Here is a 25,815-nt window from a genome sequence, read left to right as displayed (position 1 = left end):
ATGATATGGATCAGAATGTAATTAGCTGACAGATTTGGCTGCATAAACATACCAAACTGCATCCTTTAAATGTGTGTTTAAACATAGAATGTGTTTAGAAATGTGTTCCATGTTGAGATAAAGCACAATATTTGTGTACTTTAGGATCACAGATGTGTTTGAGTACATACTGAAATAGGAATTTTCATATGGCTTTTAAAAACAGGGCAGAAATAGATTTCTGTGCACAGAGAACTTGCAGGCACCCCAGGAGAAGGTTCAATAAGTGGTACATAACTCAGGAATATGTGAAGGGCTGTAGGCTATCGGAGGAGGTGGGTGAGATTATGCTCCCATAGGGTCCCACAGACACTGCAAACAATAGAGTTGTATCAGGGTTACTGGGAGGGAAGCAAACATTTTGTAAAGTTGAGGACTGTATGTAGCGATGTTCACACTGGAGCCACAGAAGCTGTTCAGTCTTAAGTTTCTAAGGCAATTTTTTTTCTGTGTTCCAAATGCTTCATTGTGCTTGGGAGCTAATCTCCCCTCTGATGAGTTACAGATTTGATGTAACACATTTAATTATTGGCTTCGGCTAAATTTTAACCCCACCGGTCTACTACCTTTAGTATCACAAGATTGTCTTGAGAGCACTTGGACAGTGCCTCAACTTCCATCAGCCCCAGCCAGCATGGCCAATGGTCAGAGATGATGGGAGGAGTAGTTCGCCAATGTCTGGCAAGCCAAAGGTTCCAGCCACTGTAGGTGGCTCCCAACAGAATATTAAAAGCACGATAGAACATCAAACATTAAAAACTTCCCTAAACAGGGCTGCCTTCAGGTGTCTTCTAAAAGTCAGATTGTTGTTTATTTCCTTGACATCTGGTGGGAGGGCACCACTACCGAGAAGGCCCTTTGCCTGGTTCCTGTAAACTCGCTTCTCGCAGTGAGGGAACTGCCAGAAGGCCCTCGGAGCTGGACCTCACAACAACTCTCTGTGGTAGGTTAGTGTGATGGGACGATGAGCTGCTTGTGTGTAAAATCCAAGTCCCTCAGAGTTTGGTCAAGTTTGCAAACCTCTGTCTGTAATGGAGCCCCTTAAACATGGCTCCGTCAGTCGCTGGCAGATTCCGACAGTGGTTGCTTTCGGAATCGCTTCCAACATAAAAGCTCCTTAACGGAAACACGTCTTCTGGACTCTCTGCGTGACAGTTTCCGACGAGGAGTGGGTGTCCCTACAGGAGGTCCTGAAACCTCCCCACTGTTTTCGCTGGAAGTGTCTCGGAGCCATCCCTCCAGCTCACTTTCCCTCAGCTCACCTCCTCTCCCCCTACTGGTTCCCTCTTCAGCTGCTGAGTCTCTCCCAACCTGTGTGAGCCCTTTCACCTCCCTTCCTTCCGATGGCAGTTCCCTGACAGTTAGGCTGAGAGGCAGTGACTGGCCCAAGGTCAGCCTTCATGGCCAAATGGGGATTTAGACTTTAGTCTCCCAGGTCCTAGTCTGACTCCTTATCCACTACACCACACAAGTTTCTAAGGTCAGACTGTTTGTAACATGGGCATTCCATGTTTGGAAATATCCCACCGGGCGTGGGGTGAATTGGAGTCTAACCGTTTGCTCCCATACCATGGTAGTGATCCAAGTCTACCCCCTGCAAAAAAGGAATCCTATTAGCTAAGAGGAGAAAATATCCTGCACTGTAAGTTCTCCAGGACTTTGTTGGATGAGGTGGAAGAATAGAGCACTGCAAATCTCAAAACTGAAAAGGATATTTTGTTTACTTGTGGGGTGGGGATAACATCTGCATTGTAAATGTTTCAGTGTTGACAGATGAGAAATGATATTTTAAAATGATCTTAGGTTTATCCCATTCCACAAAGTAAGCAAGCAACAGCAGCCAATGCTTCTTCTGAGATCTTTGCTTTGGCCAAAGTATTTGAAATTATTTTTTTAGGAGGAATTCACATAGGCCATCTACCCTTCATCTTTTTTTTAAGCATCTTCTGTTGCTATAGCAATCCATATCTCTGTTTCTGGAACAGATGGTTTTGTATTTTGTGCTCACAAGAGACAAGTAAATAATTTGCAGCAATTAATATTACATTCTACCACCATCTATTTTACAGCTCTTTGAAGAGAGACGTTATAAAGATCAAAAGGTGGTATCCAACTAAGTTTTACTCAAAGTAGAGCCAGTGAAACGAATAGTCCTAAGTTAGTCATGTCTTTAAATTTTAGTGTGCCTACTCTGAGCAGCATCCATTACACCCCAGAGTGCAACTGCTGTCAACATGCATTCATTTGTTTTTGACCATTAGGCATGAGCTAAAGCCACAGGGGGTGATATTTTGCTACAAGTGAGTGAACATTCATCCTGCAATGTCATAAAAATACAGTATAACAGTGCAATCCTATGTAAGTCTACCCAGAAGTACATTCAAAGTGCCTTTCTCCCAGGTAAGCGGCTATAGAACTTGATGGGACTTGCTTCTGAGTGGACATGCCCGGCCCTGTGTTGTTAGTTATTTAGTGGAACACTAGGATATCAGAGAATAAGATGCTTTCAGACTAACAACAGCTAAGAAAAGAAAGGGTGTAAAGTCCACAGAAAGTAGGGGTTTTCAAATTGACAGGTATGTGTGGCCATATTTCACAGAGCTTCAGTTCTCAGTGTGGTATAAAAGTCAGTCCTTCTTCCCAGGGGATTCTGGGAATTATTGTCTCTTGGCAACTCTCAGCACCCTTAAACTACAATTCCCAGCATTCTTGGGGGGGGGGTGAGAGCCATGGCTGTCAAAGTGGTACAATTTAAATATGTGGTGTTGCAGATATGGCACTTATTTCTATTCATATGTGAGGAGCATGCAAATTTAAAATAAAAAGAAAAACAAAGCAAATTATCAGTCACAAGTGCAGAAAACGTTCTTATACACATGGTGTTATTTTACTAATTTTTATAGGGATGCATTGGCCATATTAACCTTTCTCTTGTTATTTCTGCCCATTATATTTTACAGAGATGATTCGTTCTGCCACCCCATTTCCCTTGGTCAGCCTATTCTTCATGTTTATCGGGTTCATTCTCAGCAACATAGGGCATATTCGACCTCACAGAACCATCCTGGCCTTCGTATCTGGGATCTTTTTCATTCTGTCCGGTGAGTTTTAAGAATCTGACATTCTTATTTGCCAACTCCTTAGTCTGCATCTGAAATCCAGTCTTTTGTGTTCACATCTAAGAAGGACGATGGAATCGGGGGGAAAACCAATTAAGAAAGTCAGTGTGTGACAGATTTTGATGTTGTATTCTGTCAGCCTGCTCAGCCCCAGCATATGTCACAGTTCTGCATTTGCCTCAGTAGGGTTCATTCCAAGTATCAAACAGATGATGATGATGATGATGATGATGATGATAATAATAATAATAATAATAATAATAATAATAATAATAATAATAATTTGTATACCACCCTATATCTGCAGGTCTCGGGGCGGTTATAACACAAAAGCACAATATAAAAGCACAAAATGCATAATAAAAGTAAAACATCTCAGGAAAGTGTCATGGCTAGTGTGTCAGACTAGGCCTGAAGAAATCCCCGTTCAAATCCCCACACAACCAAGAAGGTTACTGGGTGGCGTTGAGTCAGTCACTATTTCTCAGCCAAACCTGCCTCACAGTGTTGTTAGAAGGATTAAATGAGCGTGAGGAGAACTGCCTTGAGCTCCCTGGATGAAAGGGAGGACATAAAACGCAGTAAATAAATCAGCTCCCTTCCCCAACTAAGTAAATTGGCTAAAATTGATGAGATGCAGCACTTTGGCTAAGTAGATGACTGTCACAAAAAATGTAAAAGGGTGGGTGTCAGTGCATTAGAGTTACCCTTGTTGTGACGTTCCCTGAGGAAACGCTCTTTACTGAAGCGTGCCTCTGTGTGAGCTCTTTTCCCAAAGGTTTGCAGCCATTCCATGGAGATCCACTTTTCTCCATGGCCCTGTGGCAGTCGTGCCAGATATTCCAGATAGTAGCACGATTGCTGGAATGGACACACTGCAGAAGATGCTTCTGAAAGGCGATGATTTCACTACAGTCTGTCTCATAGTCCCATTTCTCAGCATTGTTGACAGGCCCTTTGTTTTATTTACTTCCTTTCTTGCGTTTGGAGCCCCCTCCACCTTGAAGGTTCATGGCAGCTTATAAAGACAAAATGGGCAATCATGGCTGCATTGCATTGAACACAGTGGGGCTTACTTCTGAGTAAACATATAGAGATGTGCCCTGGGAATCAATGCAATTTCACCATCCTTTCACCAAACCTGCAAACCCAGCTGGTTTTACCATGTTTCCTAAAAGTGCTCAGGCTTAGATTTCGAAGGACAATTGGAGTCTAGCTCTTGCTAACTGAACCCGATAAAATGAGGTGTGTGCATGTACAATGCACGCATGCAAAATATTCTGTGGTGTTTGAACATTTTGCTGAAGCTCCAGACACGGTTTTTTTAAAATCTGGCACAATTCTTTCATCTTATGGTGGCTGGAGTTAACAGGGGATTGCTGGAACTTAGAAATAACCAGCCATCGTGTTTCCATTTGAGAGGAGAAGCTGATGGTTTATTTATAGCATTAAGCGAGTGTTAAACCAGCAGCTGTGAAGGCAGATCTTAAAAGCTTTCTCTCGTATCAAGAGCTTGTAGTTCAGAAGAGCCATGTCTGAGAACATAAATATGTTGTTTAATTCAGCATAGGGTGCTCATTTCTCAGTGAGTGACTGCGGTTGCAGCCTCAGGGTATTGGCCAAGATTGTTACCTCAGGTTGCATGTTTCATCTTAGACCAGCGATGGAGTGTAGGGAAGCTGAGAGGGGATATGTTTATTAGATAATCTTCCTTCCTCACTTTTGTGAGTATAGCAAAGTGCATCCCTTTGCATCTTAAAAAGGCTAGTTTTAGCCTTATAATTTAACTAATCCATGGTCCTTTAAGGCATACATACTGGATCCTCCTGGTATCTCACCCTTAAAACAATAACTACACAGACAATCTTGTGAAAGGTAAAAAATAACATTTACTCCGAATACTTGTTGAAGAGCGACAGATACAGCAGCTTTGTTCAGGCAGGCTTAAAATGGTAATCTGGTTACAAATACATGCTTTAGTCCAGTTTAAAATGGATGGCTCAGACTTAGCATATATTCTCACGTTGCTGGAGTGATGATGAGACATCGAGCAAAGAGGAAGTGCCCTGTCCAGGTGAGATTATATGTATGGCTACAGCCTCCCCCTGACAGGCACAGTGGGAGTATCTCAGAGTTCTTTCTACAGGAAGAACTCTGAGCTCCTATCTAGCAAACATGCATTGTTGGTTTGACTGCATTTGTAAATATCCTATTGTGGCCTTCCCAGTATTATTGGACTCCCCCAGGCAGCATTGCCAATGGGCTGCAGGTTCCCTGATCCCCATCCTTGCCATTGAGGAAACTGATTGGGTGCTTTGGAGTCTTACCCTGTGTGTGTGTATTTGTTCTAATCTCAAACTTTTCTCCACCCCAGGTTTATCTCTGGTTGTGGGGCTCGTTCTGTACATTTCCAGCATCAACGATGAGATGCTCAACAGAACCAAGGACTCCGAGACGTACTTCACTTATAGATATGGATGGTCGTTTGCTTTTTCTGCCATCTCTTTTCTCCTGACAGAGGTAAAGCTTGGCTGCGAGATCATTAGAAAGCCCTGTGCTAAAGATTCTCTGTGTATTTTGATAGAGAATAATCTCAGAGTTTTATCTTGATGTGTCAATAGTCGATGCTCAACATCAGTGTTTGATATCCAGGGATATTTATCATTCTCTGGCACGGGGGTGTAGTCAGAGTGGCCCTGGTGTGAAACAGGCACCCCCAGCATGGTCTGGCCCAGCACTCCTCTCCTGGTGTCTGAGGAACCAATGCTCACAGAGAGAAGCACAAGCCAAGCCACGCTGGCATGGGAGCACCTCCAAGTGCCGCGTCAGCTGGCCAGGCAGCACACAGTTCTTGCATCCTCCAGACTGTTGTCACTCCAACATGGAGACAGGCTTTGCTGCTGATCTGACTTGCAGTAGAATTTAGTAAATGATGTATAACCCTCATTCATCAGCCCCTCCGGAGGTGAAGTGGGGCCATGTTGCTGGTTCCACCCCCAGACATCCATGGGCGGTAGGCTTTGGCTATACATTCATACCTTGGGTTACAGATGCTTCAGGTTGCGCGTTTTCGGGTTATGGATGCACTGAAACTTGGAATTGGTTACTTCCGGGTTTCAGCGCCGAATCACAATCCACACATGCGCAGACGTGGCACTGCGGGTTGCGAACGTGCCTCCCACATGGATCACGTTCGCAACCTGAGCATCCACGGTTTATCAGTAAATCACCCAGGACTGTTATGAGGGGCAGACCGCAATGACGGCTTCAGTCAGCAGTATATCACTGATGAAACTGCCTCTGCCTCAAGTGCACTGAGGGACAAACCAGCTGCAGCCGGGCACTGGAGGCAGAGGACTCAGGAGCGGTGGCGGTTTCATCAGCAACATACCGCTGAGTGAAGCCATCATCACTGTCTGCCCCTCATAGCAGCAGAGGAAGAAACAAGCTGCATCAGTGAGGCACAATAGAGCATGTTCCTCCCGCTGCTTAGCTGAGGAGTGTGCCAAAAGTTTTAGGGAGCTGTCAGGGGCTCCCCAGCTGAGAGAGTCCAGCTCCTGCTTGCACCCGAGCTGCTCAGCTGGGGACGTGTGGGTCTGTCACACTGTTCCCTGGAGGGGGAGGGGGTAGGTGGCTGCGTGCCCCCTCAAGGGAGAAGTTTAAAAGAGCCCCCACCTCACCTCCTGCTGGTGGCAGGGTGTGGGCCTCATTAGACTCCCGTCCTGCCAAGGCGGCCGTGGCTCTCTGATGCTGCCAGGCTCTTGCAGACCCAGCAGCTGCATGTGGAGGAGTGGGGAATCAAACCTGGTTCACCAGATTACGAGTCCACCGCTCTTAACCACTACACCACACTGGCTCTCAGAAAGGAGTCTGGAGGGTGGCTGCCATTCAGGCCATGGTGGTCTGAGCCTGTGACGAGGGGAGGGAGAAAGAGGCTCAAAGCCGCCCCATTCCCAAAGGAGGGGGCAGCTGCCAAAGCCTCATGCCTCTCCTTGGTGGGCAGTGGCAGCACTCTCCTCGCCCATCCTCTCAGCTGCCCCAGAGGCGGACATCCCTTCACCAACCAAGAGCAGAAGGAGGCACCACCGCAGCCGCAGCCCTGAAGGCTCAGTGCGGCTTGGTAAGTGAGGGAGCTTGTTGTGATGGTAGCTTGTGCCGTTTCAAAAATCTGCCCAGGGTGATGGCCCCACCCTGCTTGGGGTGGGCACATGGGGCAGGACACAGGGCACCTCCTGCATGCCACAGTCTGGGCGGGGAAGCTGCCACCAACTCACCTCCCACTCTCCACTCCTGGGTCAATCCTTGTGCAGCTCCTTCATATGCCCCAGTGCAGGAGCCATCGTGGGGGTGCCTGGTCATGCCGCTGCACTTATGTCCTGCTTGTGGGCTTTCTAGAGACATCTGGTTGGCCTCTGTGAAAACAGAATGCTATACTAGTTGGGCTTTTCTTTAGGAGCCAGCACCAGTCAGTGACATAACCAGTAAATTCCAGATTCCTCCCATCCTCTCCCTGCCAAGTTTTACAAAAGCAACACAGAGAAGGAAGCTGACAGCCAGCGCCACCTCCTAGACTGGTTGTAAGGAAGTACACAGGTGAGGGCAGGCCGAGGGAATGTCAAGCTCGATGGAGTAGTGCCCTAATGGACCAACCTCCCCTGTGTTTGCACATGTAGGAAATAACAGATCAGTTGTTCCCTCTGCTCAAAGGTGATGCTCCCCTCTTGCCTACACTGTCACTTGCTTGGATTCTAACCCACCCTCCAAAAACAAGAATGCCTTACCTGTAAACTTGAGGGGGCTGTGGAGCTGCAAGCATCCCTGCTGCAAAGCAGCCCTTCATGCATTTAGAAATCGGAAGTACCTATCTGTTACGGGACACATAAAAAGAATGGGTTTGTCAGGTCAAAATACGAACAGGCTTGGTTTTTCATAGATTGCTTTTCTTCCAGTTATAAATTCATTGCTTCTTTAAATTACATTTAAATCACAAAGTAGTTGGTGGCAAAACACTGGAATAGGTCTGTCCCTTTCACTGGAAAGAAGTGGAACAGGACCACAGGGTGTGAGAAGGGACATTCAGTGTATAGAAACGAGCATGTCCTCCTCAAAGGTGGGTACATTTGCTCAGGCAGGCATCAGCATCCCCATAATCAATTAACCATGTCTCTTAAGTAAAGGTAAAGGGACCCCTGACCATTAGGTCTAGTTGCAGACGACTCTGGGGTTGTGGCGCTCATCTCGCTTTATTGGCCGAGGGAGCTGGTGTACAGCTTCTGGGTCATGTGGCCAGCATGACTAAGCCGCTTCTGGCGAACCAGAGCAGCGCACAGAAACACCGTTTACCTTCCTGCCAGAGCGGTACCTATTTATCTACTTGCACTTTGATGTGCTTTCGAACTGCTAGGTTGGCAGGAGCAGGGACCGAGCAACAGGAGCTCACCCCATCGCGGCAATTTGAACTGCCGACCTTCTGATCAGCAAGCCCTAGGCTCTGTGGTTTAACCCGCAGCGCCACCTGCGTCCCCATGTCTCTTTAGAGCATCCCATTTTGTTTCCCTTTTAGCCCAAACTCCATACATTCCTCCACTGCCTGGTGCAATTAACAGGAGGAGGATGTGGTCTCACAGTACATTTCTGGACTGTAGGCTTACCACCTTCAAGTCACAAGCAGAACCACAGAGAAATCATGTGAGCTAGGCCTACTTATTTATGCTAAGAAGCATTAGCATTATGCATAGAACACAGCAGCAGAAATCCTGTTCCTGTGAAGTCCTGTGTTGCATATAATTCTGCACAATGGCTTAAGTAACACCAGGATAACAGGAAGCGAAACATGTGCTTTTCTTTCACCAACTCAAAGACTCCTGATCCCAGTGCAGCAGCTTCCATTGGCACTGTTGTCCCAGTGGTTTCTTCCAGCTCCTCTTTGGAGCAGTTTTGCTTGATAAGAGTGGCTTGAGTGCTCTGGTAGTGGAGGAAAGAGCCACTCAGATTATGTTCCCCACAGAGCGTGCTGTGATGTCCTTTCACTGTTGGCAAATGAGTACAGTGGTACCTCGGGTTAAGAGCTTAATTCATTTTGGAGGTCCGTTCTTAACCTGAAACTGTTCTTAGCCTAAAGCACCACTTTGGCTAATGGGGCCTCCCGCTGCACCACCGGAGCACGATTTCTGTTCTCATCCTGAAGCAAAGTTCTTAACCCGAGGTACTATTTCTGGGTTAGCGGAGTCTGTAACCTGAAGCGTCTGTAACCTGAAGCGGATGTAACCCGAGGTACCACTGTATTGGCCATAATGTATAGTCAAGGGGGAGGATTGCACATTCCCAGAGAGAAGATGAAGACCATTTGACTTACCAGCCAATGAAAATCCGCCTGCACTACAGACTGAAATAATACGTTGGGACAAGATGTTCAGTTATAACAACTGCAGCTGGGAGCGATATTTCTGAAGTATTAATGCATGCAAAAATTCTACATGTCAAATCCCCCAGCAGCCTCACAACCAAAACACACTCCTACCCTCAGAGGCACATCATATGATATAAGGAAGCTAACTTATATCACTGCTGCCTTGAATCCCATCAGGGAAAAAGGAGGGGAATCAAAGAACCATAGACTTATGGAGTTGGGATCATTCTCGTCCAACCCCCTGCAATGCAAGAATGTGCGGGTGTCCCATAGGGGGATTGAACTTGCAACCTTGGTGTTATCAGCACCATACCCTAACCAACTGAGCTATCTTGATAATAATAATACATTGAGTCAGACTATTGGACCATCTAGCCCAGTCTTGTCTATGCTCTCCAGGGTTCCTAACAGGGGACATTCCCAGCCTTACCGGGAGTGGCCAGAGACTGAATATAGACCCTTCTACCTGCAAAGCAAAGGGACGCGGGTGGTGCTGTGGTTTAAACCACAGAGCCTAGGACTTGCCAATCAGAAGGTCAGCGGTTCAAATCCCCACGACGGGGTGAGCTCCCGTTGCTCGGTCCCTGCTCCTGCCAACCTAGCAGTTCGAAAGCACGTCAAAGTGCAAGTAGATAAATAGATACCGCTCCGGCGGGAAGGTAAACGGCGTTTCCGTGCACTGCTCTGGTTTGCCAGAAGCAGCTTAGTCATGCTGGCCACATGACCCGGAAGCTGTACGCCGGCTCCCTCGGCCAATAAAGCGAGATGAGCGCCACAACCCCAGAGTCCGTCACGACTGGACCTAATGGTCAGGGGTCCCTTTACCTTTACCTTTTTATCTGCAGAGCAGTTTCTGTACCACGGAGCTATAGACCTCCCTCAAAGGCAAAGGCAGCAGCATCCCACAAGGTCCAGAGCGGGGATATTTCATGGTTGGTTTGCCTGCCTTGCTCATCAGCATGTCACATCCTATCAGAACATTAGAACGGTAACACCAGTCCTTCCGACAACTCGAGCAATGCTTTTGTTTTTGCTCTCCTTTCCAGAGCGCAGGTGTCATGTCTGTCTACCTGTTCATGAAGAGATATACCGCAGAGGAGATGTACAGGCCTCATCCTGGCTTCTACCGCCCACGGCTTAGCAACTGCTCTGACTACTCTGGCCAGTTCCTCCACCCGGATGCCTGGGTTCGTGGACGCAGCCCTTCCGACATCTCCAGCGATGCATCTCTCCAGATGAACAGTAGTTACCCTGCTCTACTGAAATGTCCAGATTATGACCAGATGTCATCCTCTCCGTGTTGAATCGAAAGTAACTCCTTCGCCTTTTAGGAATGAAAACCTGGTGGAGGCTGTTGTGTCCTCAGTATGTACTTTTTAAAAAATAAATAAAAAGCCCACTCTTACAGGACAAACCCTCTCCATTTATACAATTAGTGAATAATATTAATTCTTACCTAGAGTTTAAACGGGTTCCCGCAGCGATGCACCTATGCATATCCAGAAAACTACAGTGGAGGTTTTGATCCTGCAGCTGGTCCATATGCCCAGATCTCTTGGAGTCACGAGAGAGTGTGGAAAAGATACAGGATCGTACCCAGCAGAAGCTTGAGACCAGAAAGATACTTGTAGGGTTTTCATAAAGGCAACCTGTGATAAGCAACAAAGGTTTGCGGATTACAATATGTTCACTGTTAAACTTTACCAGAATAAGATGTAAATGTCCATTCCTAGTGAATGATTGTAAGAAAACTGCAGATTGGTACCATTGTCTTCAAGCTGGAAGGTAGAATTTTAGAATTAACTAAAAGTACTTCCTCTTGGCAGTATTTCATTATGAAGTGAGGTTGGGGTTTTCATTAGGAATCAGACAATTAGCCCTCACCAATTATCCCTTTCCATTCCGGTGAGGCTAGTCCTCAATCCAATTTGATAACTTCACGACAAACCCTCTGACATTGCGGTTCAACACGTTGAAATACGGTGCCTGGTCCTCTGCACATGTAAACACAATCTGTTTTTCTGATATCAGACTGAAAATATAGGCTTTGAAGTAATAATGGATCCAAATATAATTTGGCTCATAATACGTGGTCTTAGAGCTGAGTGAATAGGGGATATGATAATTTATGCCCTACAAAAACCAAGCCCAAAGGCTCCATTCCATCAATCAGCTTTAGTTTATTTGCTATTTTCCTTTCTTTAGGAAACCCACTGCAATGGAAGTGCTTGTATTATAACTGGCGCCTCAGGGGATTGATTGGGTCATGTTGGCATTCAGCTCTGCCTGTAAATAAAGTATACAGAAAAGAAAAGTTCATATCTGTATGTTGTATCATGTGTATATTATGGCTAGATTGTTCAGAGAACTGCAGTCAAATGTACAGAATACAGTAAGCTGATTGGCTGCTCTGAAAAATGTAAGTGTACAAAATTCTATGTACATGCCAGTTTTTGTTTCCACTCTGAAGTTATCCTGAGTTGTAATCAAAAAGAATCCAGACGTTCAGTCTGTTTGCAACATATTTGTAAGAATTAATTATGGTAAAAAATAAAATAATGACAAAGATTCCGAAAACACTCAAGCCGTTGCAGCTGGGATGACTGTTCTCATTGAATAACACAGGACCGTGAACAAATACACATATTGGAGCTGGTATATACTTTTTGATCTTACATGTCCAGTATTTCCTTCCTTACTAGATGTGTCAGTTGCTGGTGTTAAATTTGTCTCTGTATGTAATAATGAAATATCCACCAATTTTACTTCCAAGATTCCAAGTTTTCCATCTCAGATTGTGGAATTGAAATGTGAAATTAATTATTCTGTCTTAAAGGTAAAGGGGCCCCTGACCATTAGGTCTAGTCATGACCGGCTCTGGGGTTGCGGCGCTGATCTCATTTTATTGGCCGAGGGAGCCGGCGTACAGCTTCCGGGTCATGTGGCCAGCATGACTAAGCTGCTTCTGGCGAACCAGAGCAGTGTACGGAAACGCCGTTTACCTTCCCACCGGAGTGGTACCTATTTATCTACTTGCACTTTGACATGCTTTTGAACTGCTAGGTTGGCAGGAGCAGGGACCAAGCAACGGGAGCTCACCCCGTCGTGGGGATTCGAACCGCCAACCTTCTGATTGGCAAGTCCTAGGCTCTGTGGTTTAACCCACAGCGCCACCCGCATCCCTCTAAACTCATGCGCAATGGAGCCCCGCCCCCTCCCCCAAAGCTAAAATCCCACTGATCAGATATTTGGTGGGGAAGCGTGAGCAGGGGGATTAATTCGCCACACACACACCCTTCCTCCAAACAGCCAGATTTTACCTTTTAGAAAGGAGCTCTGTACATGCATTTCTGACTACTGAATTGGCGAGTGGAACACTGTGCACAGTACATGTCTGCCCATCCAGCTCTTAATACAAATGCAGAAGCTTCCTGCTAGGAGCATGCACAGAGCTCCTAGACCAAGGGTAGGCAAACTAAGGCCCGAGGGACGGATCCGGCCCAATCGCCTTCTAAATCCGGCCTGCAGACGGTCCGGGAATCAGCATGCTTTTACGTGAGTAGAATGTGTCCTTTTATTTAAAATGCATCTCTGGGTTATTTGTGGGGCATAGGAATTCATTCATTTTTTATTTTTATTTTTCAAAATATAGTCTGGCCCCGCACAAGGTCTGAGGGACAGTGGACCGGTTTGCTGACCCCTGTCCTAGACGGATTGGAACCCTAGTGTAAAATACACTTCTAACTTAGTTTTTTAAAAAATGGGGTTCAAGCCATGAGAATGAAGGAAGGTAACTTATGCTACTTCTTTCTCTCTGGTATGTGGTGCTATACTCCCCTACATCTCTCCCTCTCTTCATGTTAAGAAAAGGGCACCAGCGTTCATCTGGCAACTTAATTATGTGGAAGGACATACACTAGCATTTCCTGGTATGGCAACGCAATATGCCAGTTCTAGCTGTTATCTTCATTTCAAGTCAAGCGCTCGTATATAAACTGAAAGGTCAAGTCACTCCAGCCCAGACTGAAGAAACAGGAGCTATATAGGGCTCCATCAATATACAGGTTGAAATCATTTTGGAATTCACTTTGTTTCAAAATCCAGAGTGTGATTTTGGGCCTTCTAATGTGTGTAAATGTTTTTGACATTATCTCCTTGAAGCTATTCTACTTCTTCCACAGAAAACACATGCTTATTGAGTATTTTTAGGAATGTTCAAGGATTAAGCAGAAAACTCTTAAATAAATTTTATAACTATGATGGAAGCAGGGAACATTTTAATCGGGTACCAGGGCGTTCTTGTACCTCAGTACTAGTACTTTTATTTACCAGCCTTTATTTAAGACAGAGGTGGCCCTCCAGATGTTGTTGGATTGCAGCTTCCATTATACTTGACAATGTTAGCTGAGGCTATTGGAGTTGAGAAACATCTGGAAGGCCACAGGTTCCCCACTCAAGAGTTTAAGAGTTAATTCAAACCTAGCTTGATCCACTACAGATCCTGAAGCTGAGGCTCCAATACTTCGGCCACCTCAAGAGAAGAGAAGACTCCCTGGAAAAGACCCTGATGTTGGGAAAGATGGAGGGCACAAGGAGAAGGGGACGAGAGAGGATGAGATGGTTGGACAGTGTTCTCGAAGCTACCAGCATGAGTTTGACCAAACTGTGGGAGGCAGTAGAAGACAGGAGTGCCTGGCATGCTCTGGTCCACAGGGTCACGAAGAGTCGGACACGACTAAATAACAACAACAACAACAGCTTGATCCACTAGCATGGGGACAAACAAAAGAGGATGCCTTCACCCCAGTGTAGCTTCCCTTTATGACATACACAAGACAACAACAAGAACCCACCAAAAGCATAACTTGTCCTAGCAACCCCCTCCCTCACACACATGCAAACAAAACTCACTGCGGTGAACTGACAGAAACCAATGGGGCCCTGGGCCCCCAAATCTCTCTCACAACCAAAAAAACCCCTAATAAATGAATAGAAATAGAACTTACCCACGTGACACTGACACAAAAGCCTTGATCATACACTGTGTAAAAGAATGAAAGTTTACTACCCCCCTTCTCTCCCCACCTTGGAAAGCCCTGCTCTAGTGTCTCATATCAAAAATAACTGAACTGTAGAAAGGACTCTACGAATTGAAAGCAGAGATGCTGTATGTACTTTTGTAACCCAAAAAAATCTTTAATAGAAGCAATTTAAAAGACAACAACCCTAATTTGATCCATTTCACCATGATTCAGTCCCAGACATCAGAGTTCAGCTCTTCAACATATAAAATTATACTAAAAAAAGAAGACAACTGTGGCTTAGTAGGATGCACAATATTCTTTGTTTGTCAAATGTATATTCCACCTTTCCTCCAAGGAGCTCAGGGTGGTGAAAATGGTCCCCTCCCACCCCACCCTATTTTATCCTCTGTAGGTACGTTAGGTTGAGAAAGAAGGACTTTTCCAAGGTCACCAAGTGGACTTCATGAATGAGTGGGGATGAATCAACATGGATCTACCTAGTCTTAGTACAATCAATACTCTCACTTCTGATAACTGCCAGGTAAGATGGTCTCTGGGTGTTCTGAAACTCCATAATTCCCACACACACACCGCCAAAATCATCATTGGAAGTAAGAACATGAAAACAAGAAGCTGCAAGAGATCCCTTTGGATTCTACACTCAAAATAGCCAGTATGGTGGCTAAATATATGCAAACATCATTATTGTTTTTGAAATGTAAGACATGTGTTAGAAAATATTATTTTCAATCTACTCAGTTTGTTGAATCTGTAAATATGTTAATATCTCAGCAATATGCCTCTCAAAAACATACATGCCCAGCAGTTTGGTTTGCTACTCGGGTCAAGGAAAACAATGGCTTGGGATTTTTGTTGTAAAGGTTTCCTATGTTCTTTGGAGCTACTAAATATTGCATCAGGCTGAAAGTCACTTGCAACCGACACCTTTCTCTCTCTCTCTCTTTTACACACGCACAGAGACAAAAATGAATTCTAACCATTTGGATGACATACGGAGTTCATGACACCAGAAAACTGTTCAGAAGATCAGGAAGGAGTGAAGAAATAGCATGTGGGGGAGACAGATAAGCCCCCAGTTTGAAAAGAAGCTGAGAAGTCTCATGATGAATTGGAGTTTCATGATGAATGCTCTTCTCAGGCTAATGCTACGTGTCATGGCTTTCCACACTGTCATTTTAAAAAAAATACTAATCTTATTTTGAGAGTTTTCAAAACAATATTTTTTTTTCTAGCATGCAATGATCTAACGGAGAAGGCAAGTGGGTGTGGAGTGGCAGAGTACAGATACACACTTGGATTTATTTATTTTTCTCATGCAACAACCCCCCCCCCAGGCCAATGTAAATTATTGCAAAGGTACCAGATAAAATCCTTTTTGTTGTGGAAACAAGGGAATAAGGGCAATTGTTCTTTTGCTCAGTTTGTTAGTTTGTTTGGGGAGGGGGGGGAAACAACCCATGAAATAGCAGGAAAGCAAAACGAATTGTTGAAATGAAGACAGCTCTGTCATTCCCATTGAAATGGGTCTTAAAGTCACAGTAAACTTGCTCATTTGGTTTCAGTGAGGCATCTTCTGCTACATTACTACAACTGAAATCCCGTGTTCCCATGTGAAACTGCTTGGCCTCAGAAGCTCAAAATTCTCAGGAATTCCCAACCTATCCCATTGGCTATTCCACATTTCCTTCATACAGTTGTCTGTGCTTATCTTGGACCAGCATGTCTGAAGTGGCAGATGTCTGTAAGAAGATGCAAGCAAAACAAGCACTCTCTCCTCATCACTGCTCTCTTGGACCCCTGTGCATGGAGATTGTCCGGGTGGAAACAGGGGGGGGCAAGTAAAGTCCTTGATAATAATCTTTGCCCATGGTCCTTTCGATGAATTCAACTTTTGTCAAATCTGAGCAATCTGCCAAGCACCCTTGTGACAACAATGCTTTATTTAGGTTATTTCAGGATTTTACTGTTGCTTACCAGTAATCTAAGCAGTCATGATTATGCTAATGAAATGTCCACCAAAATGGTAGAGCTGCGTATGGAAATGAGGCCTAACTTTCAATAAAGAGCAGCAAATTTGATTTTTTTTTGCCCCAAACTGGACAATGTGGTCCTGCAGTTTGTTGTGTTTCTAGACATTAAGTATGCTAATTTTCTACAACTCAAATTTGCCCTCATTCATTCTTGATCATTTGTTTCCAGGCCTATTATGCATGGCAGTCTTTATTCATTTGTGTGTGTGTGTCTTGATTGCTTGTAGACATGCAAGCAAGTCTGGTCTTTCCTGCAATGCAAGTTCATTTTTTTCGTATGATATTTCCTTAATACGCACACACTTCTTGTTCCCATACGATTTCCCATATCTTTTGTTCTACGCCACAGTCTTAAAGCACAAAACGCTGAGGTAGGCAATAGATCATCCAATGTAGCACACGTTGCAAGTTTCTCCGTACACAGTCATTTACAGGAAAAGGCATTTAACAGGGTGCCAATTCACCAGTGGTACAAAATGGTTACAGCAGTATATATATTTTAAGGGCATTTTATCAGTGCTGAAGCAAAGGCTAGGATAAAAAATGGCAAGAAAACAAGGAAGACTGACAAGAAAAACACCCAACCTCACTATCTTGGCTAAATATCAAACCCAAGTATTTGTAAGAGTTATAGGGTGATCATAACCATGCCTACTCAGAAGTAAGCCCCATTGAATTCAGTGTGAATTACCCCCAGGTAACTGGGGTTTAGGGTTGCCGCCTTAGTTTGTTAAAACTTTATGGAATTCACTTGAAAGCGGAATTGCTTTTTTCTGAAGATAATCCTAGGGGAGCAAACTGTGCCATGTGAAGGGAATAATCCTGTTGGGTTATATCCAACACTGTGTTGCACAAGTGGAACAGATATCCTAAGTTAGTATGCTTTTAACACATCTTGACAACACTGCTGCTCCGCTTCTATAGTATTTTGCTAAGTGTGCGCGTGTGTGCATTTTTGCTGCAACAGCCTCCACCCCGGGTGTTTACTCTGGAATAAGGGCAAGAAAAGAAAAAGAAAGAAAGACCCAAAATGGTGATAAAATATATTGGAAGCTTTAAGAGATATAACACGCCCGATGCATTTTGTTTCACATTGTCCTTGTGGGCAATGAAAGATGCAAACTCTATTTCTATTTTTTTTTTTTAATGATATTTATTGGGGGGGGGAATTAGAGTTACAAAAGAAAACAAAGTAGAAAAAGAACAAAGAAAAACACAAACCACATCCAACAATACAAATTCAAAAAACAAAACAAAAATACACCACAAACATTTAAAAACAAATCCATTATTCTCAACTGTCATTACCTTCTTTCTTTGACCTCCTCCTCCTCTCTTTTTTTGTATCCTAGTTGTTAATTGTTGCAGCAAATCCTTTCCTTATTTCATAAAATTCTGTCATTACATTACCTTAAACTATTTTAAACTTATCTTACTATAAAAAACCTTGAAACTTAAAACTTAAATCTTATTTTTACCAACTTCTCATAACCATAATATTCTTACATAATTCTTTAAACATTTTTACTAAAGCCAAGTAATTTCATTCCAACATTTTTCTAACATTCATAAATTTTATAAAACAATCCTAGTAGTAGAAAAAGAAATAAAAACAATCCCATCTTCATCCAGCGTCCCTTCCTCCTGGTCCCGGGTTTTGTCAGTCCTTATTATCCCATCGATCTAGCGCATTAACCTGGTAACCTTATATCCGAGGCCCTTAAGTCTCTTCCATGTCCCTTCCGCAGCTCTTCTTCATATTTGTAACTGTATTTTCCCTTGTCTCCTGCTCGTTTCACTCGTGGGAACTCCAGCTTAACAATATTTTTGACCCTTCTCGACAGATCAGCCCCTTTTCCATAATCCACACTAAATTCCATGTGGTATTTAAGAACATGTTTCAAAATCCCTCCAAAATTAGGAGCCCCCACAATCCCAGACATCTCACGGCCCATTGCCAGACTTGAAAAGTCCAAACATCCCTGCATAGGGGGGTCTATCCAGCCCCCCATTTCCAAACCAAACCAAACTTTTTCTTTCCAAATCTGGCTTTTTCCAAGTTCATTTGTCAAATCCAAAAGCTCATGTTCCTGTTGGGCCTGTTCTGTCAGGGCACACTCCTGATTTAATTCCTGGGTGGGCTCCACATATTTTCCCACTGCCTATTCAAAATTTCCCACTGCCTGTTCAAAATTTCTAATCGAATCAGCCATTAAATTCGTCTTCTCATGTAGCTGTTCCAGTAGGGCATTTGTTTTATAGAAAGCACACAACAGAGCTTCTGAATACATTGTCCTGCAAGGTCAGATGTCTGTTCCCACGATTGTAATCTAACAGCTGCCAGCTCCCCAAAGTTGGTTACAGTTTCACAGTCTCCCTCTAGGGGGGAAACTTCTGTTTGTTCTTTCTTTTAAAGACAAGTCTAGCAACAAAAGTTTCCTTTTTCAGATATTTTGTCAATATTTGTTCCTTTAAGAAGCGAAGGGGAACAATGGAGTCAAAGTTTCTCTTCTTATAGCTATCTGTCAAAAACGTTGTCTCTGGTCAATGAGCTTCAAAAAAACGTCAGTCCTAACACCCCGCTCCAGGATCAGGACAGTGGAAAGTTACTTTACCCTCACTTCTGCAGGTTTAAACAGTCCAAAAAGATCCCCCCTCTTCTCCTGCTTCCGAAGGGGGGTTCAACAATTTTAAATGATGAAAGTTAATCTTTTACAGGCGATTTTCTGAGCTCTAGTTTGCCATGTCTTTGCTTTAATCTATCTACAAAGAAACGGTAGGCTGACTTCCTGTTTAGACCTTCCCGTTTCAGCGCCAAATTAAGGTAAACTTTTAAGTCCAATTTTCCTTTCTGCTCACAAGTCCTTATTTAGAGTCCAATTGTCCGAGTTTAGGTACTCACGGGTGATTATTTTAGAAGCCAGATTGTCCCAGGAAAAAGGCAGCGCTCTCCGGCAGCGGCTGTGCGGTTTCGCTCCACGGAAGAAGCAGTTGACTCTCAGCACCGCGCCACTTCCCCCTCTTCGCTCCGGAGCCCGTTAATGGGTTCTTTTGCGGGTTGGGGGGGCGCTAAGGGTGCCCGCTGAGTCCCATGGTCACAGGCTTCATCCGCCTGTGATTTCTGAATGGGTCCCCGCTTCGCCGTAGCGGAAAAGACCCGATTCCCGTGGAGCTGGTCCCTCCAGTTCAGAGGGAATCCACCATTGCCGATGGCGCCACCCCGGAAGTCTGCAAACTCTATTTCTAAAACACTCCCTACAAAAGTATTTGTTAACTCAAATTAAATACAGCATCCATAATCATAAAAACATGGCATATCATTTATATGAGCTTAATTTCATGTGAGACTGATCATCCACTTTTCTAGAATGAATCTATGAATAAGACCCAAGTAGCACACTGTTCATTAATCCACCGGGGGAAATTTTACAGTCTCTGCATAACATTTCTACATGAAGGTACATTTCCTGTGATCGTTTTAAAAACTAATCCGTGCCTCATCAGAGTCCCCAAGAAACAGTCTAGAAATATGGTTGTTTGTTGCTTGATACCTTGATTAATATTTATGGTTAGAAAGAGAAGTGCCTTACTCCTTTCAATTTAGCTTTTACGATTCCAATTTAGGCAATAACATGTAAGTAAACGCAAGTTAAATATTTGTTTCTCTACATTAAGAAGACCTATGAAAGAATGATGAGAAGTACTTGGCAGGGCTTTAAAAGTGTGATTTACTGCAAATGTGATCAATACACAGACTGAAAGGAGCTAGCTGGCGTGTGTTTCCATTACCCTGGGTTAGGTTTGCACAAGTTTTCCACAAAAACATCAGCCATATTTATGCAGAACAATAGCATATTCCATATTATTATTCATTATCTAGATAAATAGAAAGAGGCATTTCTAAGTAGGGCACAGCTAATTTGGTGAAACCCTTGTGAAATTATGTAAATTACACACCATCCAACATGCTTCTTGTCTGCACTGGGAAGTCAAACCCTCGGCTTCTAAGGGTGCCATGGTAATGCAAAATGTAGAATTAAGTGTGGTCACCCTATATGAGTCATTGTGACATATATCACTGTTCCTTGTATGACTCCAAAGAACAAAAAACAACACAGTATAGTTACACAACTGGAGGAATGAAAACGAGGGAAATGAATATCATTATTAAGTGCTCCCTATTTTCTCTGAGATCCAAGGGCTATGCTAAAGAGCTTGGCTTTCTTTTGGATGATAGAAAACTGGAGATTTAGGGTTCCTTTGTAGCATTTGCTTTATTTACATACCAAGGTGCCAACACGAATAAAATATTGGGGAGGGGCCAGGGAAACTTCTCCCTGCATAATCAATCACAAGACACAGCACACGCATACCATTTGGATGGCAACATCCATCAACTTTGGGAGGGGCCCTCAAATATTTTATGGGGGAGTGAGGTTGAAGAGACCCCAGCCCCTAGGAGTTGGCTCCTAAGTTTACAGAGACAAATGCACACCCCACCCCACTTTCTGCAACCTCCAGAGTGAAAACTCACACTATCTTTCCCAAATTCAAATTGCAATCTTCCTGCTTCTCCAACACAGTTGCATTGTACAGGTGCCAAACCTTTCTCTTAGCTCTGGGAGGTGTTGCCATCTGAAGGCTGGATTCCTGTCCATCAACAGAACATCTCCAGTCTAAGAAGACATTTAGATTCTTCTGTTTCAAAGTCCTAGCACACATCAGACACCCACCCATTCACCACAATCAAGACTGCCAACTCACAACAATATGGATTTTTTTTTTTTAGATATACACTTTTTTTTTTTGCAAGAAGAAAGTAGGTCACCTTCTCCCCTGGCAAGCTGTGTTCTTTTCATGTAAACACATTTATTGCAATTAAAAATGCAACAGAATCTTGTTTGTATCAAGAGAGAAAACGAGGCCAGAGAAACTAGGTCAAGGCAGATTGAGTAATCTAAAATGCTGGGCTTGTCCATTTGAAAAACTGTTTTCTGCAACTTATGTTAGCCGACATTTTTTTTTTCCAGAAGGAAAGTTGCCACTCCTTTTGGACTGTGACCTCTGTATCTTCCCCAGTCACAAACAGAAAAAACTCTCCATCCTACTACAAAACCGTTGGATCTTGCCAATTTTTCTAAGCCAAGGTGATACTAATGGCAGCTTTAAATATGGATATACACAAGGTTCAAGATAAAGCATATTTAGAACCACACTTAAATTTATTTATTCAAAATATTTAGCTATAAGGAACATAGGACTTGTCAGCCCCACCATTACTCCTTACACACACTACAGTCACATGCCTCTTTTTCCTTCCTCCCCTGTTGATCCGCAATATCATAGCCCGGTTTAGCTGGAGCCACTACTGTGACTTGCCAACAAGCTGGACTTTCTAGGGATTCTCAGAATTATGACGTAATGGAAATTCCGAAACCTTGGCAGACTTCTGAGTAAGGAGATTACTCGCCTTTCCTGTGCTCCAGCTGTGCTGTCAGTCTGCAGCAAAGGTTTTAGATAAAATATTCATGATCTCAATAGATTGCAAAGTCCCGACTCCTACCCATTCTTCAAAAGATTGTTTTGCTATATTGCCAAGAGGTGACATTTATGAATCAAGGGTTCCTTAGTAGTCTTTGGAAAAAATGGGGATAAGCAATTAAAAACCAAATGATTGACACCATGAGAGAGAGAGAGAGAGAGAGAGAGAGAGAGAGAGCGCTATGGGAGAGAATCCTGTTAGTGCTATGGGAGAGAATCCTGCTTTTCCAACAAGAAGGGTATAGCAATAAGGGCTTTTTGACCTTCAGAATATGTGGCAGATGCCAACAGTTTCTTTCCCCATACTGCTTGCACTTACTCCCTGCTCTTTCTCTGGAAGGCTCTTTTCTCTAGAACTGGTGATGCTACTTTTAGGAGACTGGGAACACGTACTAGAGGACCATAGGGTCAATGGTAAGCACCTGCTCTCAATCCTTGCCATCCCCAGGAAGGACTGGTAAAGACTGCCAATCAGTGTAGCCAATACTGAGTTAAATGGGCAAATGATCTGACTCACTACAAGGCATCTTCTTCTTTTCCTTCCATCATTGTGTGATCAAATCTACATGCATGACATAACTCCTTCTCAAATCAGTGTTGCTCCAGTTTCTTTATGAATAAACCTTTAATGGGATTGTGCCACAGTCCATGCATAATCCAAAAGCAGGGAGTAATAACAAGTTATTGTCCTGTTCAGGTCTGATGTCAGAACCCATGGGGCAAGGCAGGTCAAAAGGTTCAGGACCATGGACAGCTCTAAGCAAGCAACTTGCTCCAGCAATGGTTGGGAACAGACCGAACTTTATTAAAGTCTCTGCCCAGGCAATGTGAGGTTCTTCTGGGGAGTCCTGTCTGTCTGTCGCAGGCTCAGTGTCAATGATCTCCTAATGTCCAGCAGCAGACTTGGAGCCATGCACCTGGTCTGGCTTCTTAGAGACTCTGCAGCCTCTGACTCTGAGCCTTGATTGCTAATGGACTCTGGGGTCAGGGCCAATATAGAACAACTCTATTTATTCCAATTTGAAAGCATGGTTCTGTTGTTTTCTTACGAGACAATCTTTTAAATACCTTTCAACCCAAATTCATTGACAATATGAAAGATCTGGTCCAAAGACCATAAGTTGCCCTTCACTGATCTCTACGATTTTTGGTGGTGGTGGTGGGGAGTTCCTCACCAGATTCCTCCCACTGATAGAATTAGTCATGGCTCATCTTAGGGCTAACTCCAGGTTTGAAGAGGTATTTGGTAAAAGATGCTGACTGATCGGCCCCCTCATACCATGGTGGTCCTCCCTCGTGGACTCATCTGGTGACAGCAGCAACAGTAGACAACGACGACACTCCAATTAAGTGACCATTTACAATGACTTGGAACAATGCCAATTGGGTGACAGAGGGTGATGGTGATGGTCCCTGGGAAACAATGGGGTTGTCCAAAGATGTGTGTACTATCACCAGGCCTTCTTCATACCAGACTCATTGCTGGGAATTTATAGGACTCGGGGTATAAAGCCCGCACGCAAATTTGCATGTGCAAATTTAGACCTCTGAGCAAAACTAATATGGCGGATGGCTGTTTTTCACCAGCACTGGGTTTTATAGCCTTCCCTGCCACACTGTAAACATAGTTTTAAAAGGGGTGGTTATGAGCTGAGAGGACCACTGCAAAATACCTGATAGCATATGGAGTTCATATGCATCAGCAGAGGCCTGAACTTTTGTGAGAGCTGGACCATAAAGAAAGATGATCGCCGAAGAATTGATGCTTTTGAATTATGGTGCTGGAGGAGACTCTTGAGAGGCCCATGGACTGCAAGAAGATCAAACCTATCCATTCTGAAGGAAATCAGCCCTGAGTGCTCACTGGAAGGACAGATCCTGAAGCTGAGACTCCAATACTTTGGCCACCTCATGAGAAGAGAAGACTCCCTGGAAAAGAACCTGATATTGGGAAAGATGGAGGGCACAAGGAGAAGGGGACGGCAGAGGATAAGATGGTTGGATAGTGTTCTCGAAGCTACCGGCATGAGTTTGACCAAACTGCGGGAGGCAGTGGAAGACAGGAGTGTCTGGCGTGCTCTGGTCCATGGGGTCACGAAGAGTCGGACACAACTAAACAACAACAACACCTTGGAAGCAACCACACTGTGATTTTCAGTCTGCAAAAATACAAAAACTAAGTTTATTATAGGAAATACATGCTTGATAGTAAAGAGATCCTAGCTGCATCTAACGAAGCTGTAGGTGCAGAGAAAAGCCAGATGATTCTTCTCTCATGGTGGGATGAAGAAGAAGGGAGGAGCAGGAAATGAGGTCAGCAACCCTAAGAAGTCTCAATCTAACATCTGAAGGAAGATCAGCCCAGGCAAAGGGCAGTGAAACAGTTTAGGAAGCTTAGAGGTTCCCCTCTCTATTCTTCTTTCCTCTCAGAGCAATACAAGCCAAGTTGCACTCCAACACTTCCAACAAGACCCAAGACTTGGGCTCCCTGGCCCACCCGCTAATAAATGCCCCTGCTTCATACAGTGTTGTCTGATCATGAATGAACTATCATATTTAGAGTCCACTGTGTCATCCTCTGAAAACCTTCCATGCCTTGCCCTCTGTTGCATGAAGCCAGATTTCCCATATTGCCTGACAGTGTTTTTACAAAAGGTCTAATGTCAACTCAAACATCCACAACTCTTTCTGTTTTTAAATGGAACATTTTGCCCAGCAGCCATCTGACTCCTCACTGACACAGGACTAGCAGCTTGGAGGAAGAAAAATAGATGAGATGCTTTCTTAACACACACAAAAGCAACGCTCCACTAATTTCACTCATCTTATAGTCCCCTTTGATTTGTGTGGATGGCAGAAATGGCTGTAAAAGGCAACTTGTGCAGCAATCTGTGAAGGGCACTGAGGGAAAGCAATTATCTTAAATGACACAATCCTTTTCTTGAAGAATTTTTTTTCTTCATTCTTTTCCATTTGCCTTTTCTATTTCTTCTATGCGTCTCTTGGAAGTAGTTTTTCCTTGTGCTTGTTTTATAGCACCCCCACCTGTGCCTGAAGAGAAACAGCACATCCAAGCCTTTAAAATTCATTCTGAAAGCTGCATTCCAAAAATATTTGTCTTTTCCCACAGCTCTGCTACTTTGTAAGCCAATGCTTTTTCTAAAAAAAAACCATAGAAGCATTTTTTTTAAAACATAGAAGCAATACGTCATATTCAGTTGGACTTACTCCCAGGAAACTATGCACAGGTTTCCAACCTAAACCTTCATAACATGAGAGAACAGACAATCTTCCAAGACCTTAGGCACTACAACCGACTAACACAAGAGTAAAAAAAAAAATTCAAATTGTTTGCGGTGGCAGGGGGTGGGGGTAGCAATGGGTATAATATATGCGTCAGAAGACAAGAGAGTGGGTACAGTCAACTGACTTGGTAAATCACACAGCTGCACCCTATATTTCTTGATTGGAATTTGTGACCCCTTTTCACTTTTAAACTAAATTTTTCTTCATTTGCTTCCCCACCCCCCGTAACCTGCTTGTCATAATTCAGTATATATTTTTGGAAAACAATCCATAAGTAACACTCAGGCAGACATTTCCAAAGGTCCAATGATAATGGCAAATGCACA

At 43.8% G+C, this 25,815-nt stretch overlaps 1 protein-coding gene and 1 long non-coding RNA gene across 4 annotated transcripts in view; one reads left to right on the top strand and one right to left on the bottom strand.

Annotated features, from left to right (window-relative positions):
- The window catches only part of CACNG5 (calcium voltage-gated channel auxiliary subunit gamma 5), a 61,205-nt gene extending 49,054 nt beyond the window's left edge, over positions 1–12,151 (top strand). For both annotated transcript variants that reach the window (XM_080995007.1, XM_080995008.1), the window contains exons 4-6: positions 3,000–3,140; positions 5,533–5,678; positions 10,614–12,151. In XM_080995007.1, the coding sequence (XP_080851133.1) occupies positions 3,000–3,140; positions 5,533–5,678; positions 10,614–10,871 (545 nt within the window). In that variant the 3' untranslated portion in view covers positions 10,872–12,151. The remainder of the gene's footprint in view (positions 1–2,999; positions 3,141–5,532; positions 5,679–10,613) is intronic.
- Positions 11,107–25,815, bottom strand: part of LOC308471165 — a 201,262-nt gene continuing 186,553 nt past the window's right edge. For both annotated transcript variants that reach the window (XR_013982736.1, XR_013982737.1), the window contains one exon: positions 11,107–11,216. This is a non-coding gene — a long non-coding RNA (uncharacterized lncRNA). The remainder of the gene's footprint in view (positions 11,217–25,815) is intronic.

The sequence above is a fragment of the Podarcis pityusensis genome (genome assembly GCF_964106645.2).
Source record: "Podarcis pityusensis genome assembly, chromosome: 2".
Lineage (NCBI taxonomy): Eukaryota > Metazoa > Chordata > Lepidosauria > Squamata > Lacertidae > Podarcis > Podarcis pityusensis.
This window is presented reverse-complemented; position numbering and strand designations above follow the sequence as displayed.